The sequence below is a fragment of the Agelaius tricolor genome, unplaced genomic scaffold, assembly GCF_023055355.1.
Source record: "Agelaius tricolor isolate 1412-34295 unplaced genomic scaffold, bAgeTri1.0.p SCAF_3, whole genome shotgun sequence".
Taxonomy (NCBI): Eukaryota; Metazoa; Chordata; class Aves; order Passeriformes; family Icteridae; genus Agelaius; species Agelaius tricolor.
In genome coordinates, this window is record NW_027269263.1 from 5,877,443 (window position 1) to 5,885,841 (window position 8,399).

At 54.6% G+C, this 8,399-nt stretch overlaps 1 protein-coding gene across 2 annotated transcripts in view; it reads right to left on the reverse strand.

Annotated features, from left to right (window-relative positions):
* Window positions 1–8,044, reverse strand: part of WNT7B (Wnt family member 7B) — a 95,452-nt gene extending 87,408 nt beyond the window's left edge. The window contains exon 1 of one of the 2 annotated variants that reach the window (XM_071422298.1): window positions 7,501–8,044. In XM_071422298.1, coding sequence (XP_071278399.1) covers window positions 7,501–7,571 — 71 coding nt within the window. In that variant the 5' untranslated portion in view covers window positions 7,572–8,044. Of the gene's footprint in view, window positions 1–635; window positions 1,120–7,500 lie in introns of those variants that run through there. The other variant, XM_071422297.1, reaches the window with a different exon arrangement.
* Between the last annotated feature and the right edge of the window lie 355 nt (window positions 8,045–8,399).

An 8,399-nucleotide genomic window follows, 5' to 3' on the forward strand; every position in this document is an offset into this window, starting at 1 on the left:
CACCCCTACCTCCACCCCCTTCCTCACAAGGAAAAAGTCCTGGAGCCAGCTCTAACTGCGGGACTGGAGATCCCTCCGGAGCGAAAGCAGCCGGCCGGCGAGCGCCTCGGCGGCGGGGACTCTCCGCGGGCGGCCCGGGCTGGGCGCTCGCCGCCGGCTGCGGCAGCCCCGCTCTCCCCGGGACCTCGGCACGCAAACAGCCTTCCCCCGACGGGCGCGAAGCGATGCCCATCTCCGGTTTGGCAGGAGGAGGAGTCGGGGTCGGAGTCCCCAGGGGAGACGCCGGCCGCTCCGCGTCCCGTTGCCCCGCCGCCCTCCCAGGTGCGCCGCCCCCGCTGCGGGCACGCCGGGCCCCGGCCTCGCCGGCGGGGCAGCCACGGGAGTTACCTGGCGGTGCGTCCCTTCCCCCGGCGGGGTCCGACCAGCAGCGCCAGCACCGCCACCAGCACAGCATCTCCTCCTCCTCCGCCGCCACCACCACCACCATCCTCACCACCACGCACCGCACGGAGCTGCCGCCCGTGCTGGCTTCTCCCGGCTCCCTCTGCTCGCTCTGCGCATTGCCCCTAGGTAGCTGCTAGCGGGGGCATTGCAAACAGTATTTGGAAAAAAAAAAAAAAATCTGGATCACTTACAGGTAACTCCCACTGGTAAGGATGAGGAAAATCTGAGGGTAATACACTGAGAGTAACACACTGCGAGATGAAAAAAGGATCATGGCTGAATCCCGTTTACACTCTTGAGTTCGCTTCCTTGGTTATTCCTTTCTGGCCCCCCCTGGTCGTAATTCCCCACCCTTTTTGGTGTCAGCTGTGGCTTGAATCTGAGTTGGAATCCAGTCCCTTGGGCTTGGGGGGGCTTTGTCTGTTTGTTTGTTTGTTTGTTTGTATTGTTGTGTGTAGTATTCCCCTGGTGCTAATGCTGCTCCCTGTGCAGAGTGTGTGCTGCTGCTGTTGCTGCTCTCGCTGCTGCTGCTGCTGCCTCTGGGCTCCTGCCTGTCATGTCTCAGTGGTTGGAAGTTGTTACAGTGGGTTCTCGTGTCGGAATGAGGATGGTTTAAGGGATTTGGATGGCAGAAAGTGCCTCTCTCTCTCTCTCTCCCTCTCTCTCTGTAACTCTCCTGAGGCCCGGGGCTGCCATTGGGCAGTCAGTCACTGCAATCCGCCTACTTTTTTCTCTCCCTCTCCTTTTTTTTTTTTTTTTTTTTTTTTTTTCCTAGGGGGAGGATGACAATGGAAAGACACTGATCTAGCCCGGGCTGCAATGAATCCGTGCTCCCTGGCTGAGCCCTCTCCCTACGTCTCGCCCGACAAGGGCTCATTTCGCTTTCCGTGGGGGCATTTTTAACTCCCCCCCAGCAGCGCTCGGTGGGCTGAGAGCTCCCTGCTTCTGCCGTGGCACCCTTAGCTCGCCCTGGGAGAGGCTGAACGAGCTGGCAGCTTCCAGCCCCACTCTCGGCTAATTGTTTTATTGCTGTCCCGGTTCCACCGAAGGGTTCCGCCTTCCCTCCAGCCTCGGCGGGGGTTTGGCTGTTACTGTACCCCCGATGTTAAAAATTAGGCTTCGATTTCAGGAGCAACGTCAAGAAAAAAGGAACACATATGTAGTCATAGCCTTACTGAGTGAGAAATAAAGACATGCACACTCGCAGCTTCCTGGCGAGGTCGGGTTTCGGGAAAGGACCAGTGCGGAACAGCCACTGTAGGGAGAGAGCGGGGGGCGGCTGCCGGCGGCTCCCGGCTCCCCACACCTCTCGCCACCCCCGCAGGAAGAGCTTTCGTCTCCCCTCTTCCCTCTGCTTCTCTCGTTTCCGAGAAGATGCGAGTCCGAAGAGGCGTTTCCCGGCAGGTTTGTTGCCTCTCCCCCGCCTTCCCCCTGAGCCGAGCGACTCCTGCCCCTTGGCACCGCGGCAAAGAGATGCTCGACCCTTCCCTCTCCGACGGGCCTGAGCCCTGAGCCCTGAGCAGCCCCAATGCAGGAAACCATTGCTCTTCCTCTGCATTGTTGGGCGTCTGTCCTCGATTTCGGAAGTGCTGAGAGCGATGGTGAAATACGCGCCCTGCGGATACCGGGGCTGAGGGTTGAAAACGAACCCCGAGAAATAAACGCGCACAGAAGACACTAAAACTGAAATGCAGCTGAAACGAACAAGAACCAGGCTCCGAAGTGTCCTCGGTCTGAAAATGTTCGTCTCAGGTTAATCGGCTATTGACCGAAGAAGATGTCTTGGCTAAGAGCTCTAGCGAACGCCCTGGTAACACCTCCTCCAGTTAACCAGTCCCAGAACATGGGTGCAGGTGTCTCAGCGACACAACGAAATATGCCCTCAGATGGACTGGGAATTGCAGAACTGGTGTAAAAACGTTTGATACCGCTCAATATGCGATAAAAATCTTCTCGGGGTTTGGTTGCTTTAACCGCTTTCATCTGCAAGTTCAGCAGAGACGTTGGGGCAGTCAATGTCCTTTCGAGAAACGCTGATCTCGATTAACAAGAGACAGAAGTTTAATCCTTTCAACGATTGCTTACATCCCAGAACCGTCTTATTTATAATTATTTAAGATTCTAAAATGGATGTAGTTATACTTCTGTAAGCGTGCATGCAAGCCTATATATAGAGTTAGAGATGTACATCTCCTCAGTGCCCTTTTCCCTGCTAGACATGTGGCTGGGGCAGCTCTGCTGAGCGTGAAACCAGCAGAACGAGAAGCCACTTTGAATGTTTTATTTCTAGCATTTGTCCCGCTTCGGATAGGTGTTTTAAATGTGCGTCTGCTTTTAAAGATGTACCTGGGGGGGGGGGGGGGGGGGGAAGGAGGAGGACAGCGAACTGTAAAAATGCAAATAAAAGTTGGCACTGGAAAACTTCGGACTTGTGCTGGCAAAGTTTGACCAACTCCACCTGAAACGAAGACGGTTTGCCAATTTCCATAATTTTCAGGTCGAAACTGACTTTATCCACAGATGTGCTGTGTAGGGGAAGAAAAGTCGTATAAAGAAATCAAACCGTGCAGTTTCTTTTCGGGGAGTTAATTTTTATTCTAAAACCACGGGCCGGTTATTATGGCGAAAAATTATTGATGCTGAATGATGATGATGAGCAGGAGGATGAAGATCACGACGATGATGATGAGAATAACCTTGCGAATTCCATCCAAATGGTTTCTATACATATATCAGCCGGGGCAGCGAGAGCCACACTCGTTTTGTTGATTGAAGACGGAAACATTCCCTTCAATAAAACGTCACACTGGAAAGGAGGTATTGTCGGCAACGTCTTATACGGGCACTTCAGCATCTGTCGCTCCTTTTTCCACAACCAGCTGTGTTTTGGACTAAATGGGGCAGAATTACACTGAAATAGTTGCCGACACTATAGTCGGGCGGGCACTAATAAAGTATTTGCTTTGTTGTTGTTTATTTTTTAATCCCCTATTATCTATCTATTCCCAGCCGCTGATCCTTTTTTACCCCAAGCCTGGGGAGAGCCCGGCAAAAGGGCACGTCGGAAGTCGGGAAGATGCGCCAGGCGGGCAACACACCGCGTCCTTTCTGGGCGGAACCGGGCGTTTGTTGCATCTCATCGAGCTGCAAGCCCAGTGCCGGGGAAAGAAGGCAACAATGAGTCTCAGAATGAGCGGTGTCGGGGCGATGGGGCAGCAGGGAAGGGGGTGGCGGCAGCACGGCGGCAGGTGCCCGTGGAGGGGCCGGGAGCGATGTTCCCGCCGGCGGGACGGAGCCAGGCAGTGGCGCTCCGGGCGGGAATCCCGGGGTCTCCTGCCGGGGCCTCGCCGCCGCTCCCGGCGCTCCACGTGCTGCCGCCGTCGAGGCTGAGCTCCCGCCGCTGCCTGCCGAGGGCCGGGGGGACAGGACCGGCCCGGGCGGGCTGCCCGCGGCCGGACAGCCCCGGCGATGGCGAGGGCAGCAGGATTTCGTTGGCCTTTACTGCAAACGTCGCGAAGCCAAGGCGAATTTCGCCCTGGGGGAGGCGAGCGGGACCGGCTCTCACGTTCCACGCCGCAGCATCCCCGGGAGTCCCGGGAAGCGGAGTGCTCCGGCCGTCCCAGAACGGGCCGGGGTCCCCGATGTCCGTAGCCCTGTGCGCCCTCGGCTCGGATGGGCACGAAAGAAGCGTCCCTGCCGCCCCTCAAAGGGGTGCCGACACCTTTCGTTGCTCCCTGGGGCAGCGCCAGCTCCCGCCGCCAGCATCCCTCTAATGTCATAGTGACCCTCTCTCCGCGGGAAAAGGGGGGTCTTCCCCACTCCCTTTGGAGCTGCCCGGCTGTCACCTTTCTTTTCCTCCAGAATAAAGAGGAAAAGGGTGGGGTTTGTCCTCAGATCTCAGATCTGGGTATTGCCCACGACTTCATCTTTCCAAAAGACACATCACTCATGCCCAGAGCTTCCGCTGTCATTTGCATCTGTAGTACTGTAAATTTTTACTGCTGTAATTTTTAATTTCTGACGTATTTAATAATTAAAACGGTATCCGAATCAAATGGTATCCGAATGCTCTGTGATCTTGGCAGGAAATATTTCTGTTTCAATCCTGCCTGAGGTCAATATTTGATGCGACCTGCTATGGCGGGGGGTTACATGAAATCAGCAAGGCTGCAGATACTTAATGCTTCTGTGCCTGGAAACGTCATCGACAGAAATATTAAGGGATGTTTCACCTCACCCCTGCTTCTCCAGCAACCTGGAGGACCGGAAATAGAAACGGGAACGACGGAAGATCCCCCAGAGGAAGGACTACTTGAGTGGGACCTGCTCTCTTCTCCTAACTGGAGGAGGTAGTGGCTTCTTTATGGGATCCTGCCATGTCACCCCACGCAACACCCCGGCCCGTCCAACAGCTTATGTATTGCGTTACTTTCTCTCCCCTCGGTGTCATGTTTGCCACCGAAAGTGGAGCTTTTAGCACGTTTTATTGAGGCACGAAGACGCGCTCAGCAGAAAAAAAAAAAAAAAAAAAAAAAAACCAACCCAAAAAAACCCTGCCAAGACTGCCGTCCTTGCCGTGGTTGACACGACGGCTCTCTCCTTCCCGCTGAAAATCAACAGAATGCCCTGGAAGACATTTTATCCACCTTCACCTCCCCCTTTTCAAAGCAAAGAGCTCACCAGAAAAGGCATCATTACACCCAAAGGATATGGTTTCAACAAAATGGTAGTTCCAGTGATGGTAGTTCCAGTGGCTGATGAAAGAGGAAATAATTGCATCCCACATGCCTAGCCTAGAAGTAGCCCTGGATCTCAGAGCAAATTTCTCTCCTATTGTTCAGAGAAAGTGAAGTATCCTCATCGCCTTACAGGCATGGTGATGGATCTGATAGGGTTTCCGCAAAGGCTTTTACTGTTCCTGATGTCCGCTCAGTTTCACTTCCAGGCTCAGTCCGACAGCATTCTTGTGATTTTTGCTCTGAATCCCCTTCTAAAACAGCCAAAACCAATTTCGAAGAGAGATCTGCCTTTCAGACTGCCCAATCCTCTGTTCCCTTCGGCCGCAGCGAAAGCAATAGCTGTACCATTGCCCTCATTTTGCAGAGCGTTTTCCTTGAGCTCGCCTGCCTCTATGTGAGGGGTGTGCTCTACAAAGTCCTCACGCTATTGAAGCAGATTGGGTCCTCTGTCATCGCTTCATTTATGGATCCACAGCCTCAACAAATTCACTACACATCTACACTCCCGGCAATCCGAGCCTAGAGCGGGGACAGAGCCGACATCGCTACGACAAAGGGCGGCGCGGGTTCTCGGCCCCGCAAAGGTCAGAGCACTGAAAGGACCTGTCTGCAGCAGGCAGGATTTGGAGCTACCCCCGGCCATGTGGCTCAGCCGGGCCAGGGGCGGACGAGGGCTCCCCGCGGGCACAGGGCAGGGGGCAGCGCGCAGGCCGTGCCCCTTCCGCACCCGCGCATCCTCCGCGGGGCAGCGCCCTGCTCCGCCGGCCACCGCGGCGGCACCTGCGGCTGCAGGGGCGGGCCGAGCGCCGTGCCAAAAATACCTAAATGAGCAAACACAAAGGGATGCGATCCCGCCGAGCAACCCGCTGGGAACCCTCCGGGAAGCAGCCAGCTTCTTTTGAGGGTCTCGCCGGCACCCTGAAAATGGGACAGCTCTCCCCTTGCTGCCCGCAGCTGCGGGAGCTCCTGGTGGGCTATACAGAGCCTGCCGCTCCTTTCTCATCCCCGAGGAGCCCAGTTTAATTCCTTCCCCCCGCTGTTTAACCTTAATCCTCGGCTCTGGAGCGCTCCCTCTTTGCAGATTCCCTCCCTCTCGTCTCCCCCTCCTCCCGGCGCTGCCGGGGCTGCTGACAGCGGGGACGTGGCTGCTCCGGCCGCGCATCGTGCGCGGAGCAGCGCCCGCGGCGGCTCCCGGCGGCTCCCGGCGGGCAGGGCCGGGCCGCTCCTCGCTGCCCGCCGCCCTCCCGCCCTGCTGCCCCGGCCGGGCTCCAGCCTGCCCGTCGCTCTGGGGAACTCGCCCGTTCTCCTGCCTTTGGGAGCTGCCCTTTGGCTTCCCCGTATTGATTTCAAGGTGGGGAGCGAGCGTTTTCGGATTGCAACTCACCTTATGTGTTCTTGATCATTAAAAAAAAAAAAAAAGGCATAAAAAATCCCGCAAACACAGGATCTTTAAAGAGTTTGTAGTTCGACAGGTAAGGACTCGGCTGGGGCTCAGGAATGTGGAAATTCAACTCAAGTCAGCCTACTGCGACGAGCAATATTAATAAGGGCATACAGGCACTGGGGGGAGAGACAGAGGGAAAGAGGGCGAAACTTGGCAACCAAAATAACCGCGTGCACTGGATTGCGGTGATCAAACACCGAGGAGCAAACAGCGGGCTCCCCGGGAGCCCCCGCCGCACCCTGCAGGGCCCCGGGCCGGTCCCTTCGCCGGAGCCCGCTTGGCTTCCCGAGAGCACCAGAGCAGAGGTAGCCGGACCAGTTGTCAAGTTAATTTCAACACGTCCGTGTGATGGATAGAAACGCAAATTTTGTCTAGGCCTGCATAAACCAAATCCCTGAGCGCAGGTTCAGAGCAGGGATTCCCCTCCTCCCGCCCCTTTCGCCTAATACCTCAGCTCTGCTCTATTGTCCCAGCAGCAGCGCCTGAGTTAACTCTGTCAGGCTGCCTTTTTCTTTTTTTTTTTTTTTTTTTTCCTCCGAGGGTACTGTAAGCCAGAGATAATATTTAAGTTCGCTTAAGCAGTACAAAATAAAAGGATCCGTCATCACCCGCGAGCGGCTCCCTGCAGGCTCGGGGCGGGCGGAGCGCCCCGCCGCCGGGCATGGCCCGGGACCGGGGGAGACGGGACGCCCGTGCTTCGGGGGGCTGCCGGCGCTTGGACACCCGGAGGCGGAGAGAGAAATAATAATCACGTCTTTTCTTTTCCTTTTCTTTTTTTTTTTTTTTTTTTTCCTCCTCTGCAGTATTTTGCTCCCAACTCCGCACTTAACGTGACCCAAAAGCCAAGGAGATTTGTCGTGCAGAAGGACTTACCCTAATTTGACATAGATGACTCCAAAGCATAGAAACACGTAGAAAATCCACTTCCGAAAGTTTCTGTGCATGATCTAGAAAATGGACTGAGCCATAAAAATTGCACAAAAAGCCGAACTGATCTTGTCGATTAAATCCCAGTCAAGAGCATTGCTGAAGCTACCCAGGAGCAAAGCCGGCCGAGCTGTAAAAAGTCAACTCCGCGCAGATAGGCAGCTCTTCCCAGAGCCATGGTGACCGAAACCGGCTCCGATATTAAAGCTAAAGAGGAAGAAAAAACGGAAAGGGCTGCTCAAAACAGTAAAACAAAACCCCAAGACAGACAGTCTGAGGGAGAGAATGAGCAAGCACTGATCTTGATCAACTGCCTCATAGAGCCCTGAAGTTCAATCTGTTTTTACTTGTTCTGACTTCCTCAGGTAACACTACGTATCTTGCAATCTATGGCTCCAGGTAGGAGGATCTCTCTTTCTCTCTCTCTCTCTCTCTCTCTCTCTCTCTCTCTCTCTCTCTCTCTCTCTCCGCTCTTCCCTCCACCCCGCATGTGTCAGGATCTAATACATATCTTATCTGTGTGTGCGTGTGCGAGCTGTGCGTGTGTTTGTGTTTCAAAAGGCATGTCCTTAAACCGGAGTGCAGGGGAAAACACATGAAACGTATCCAATAAGGGAAATAAAGGACTCGTCCTCTCAAACCGAAGCATTTTTTCATTTCCTTTAAGCATGGTAACGCGGCTGGATTTGCAATGTACGGACTTCACAAAAGAAACTGTTAAACTTTTCTAATTTTTTTCTTCCTCTTTTTTTTTTTTTTTTTCTTTTTCCCTTTCCTTTTCTTTCTAAACAAACAGAGGCAGGCGTTAATCCCCACTTGCTGGCAGCTGTATCCTAAAAAGCAAC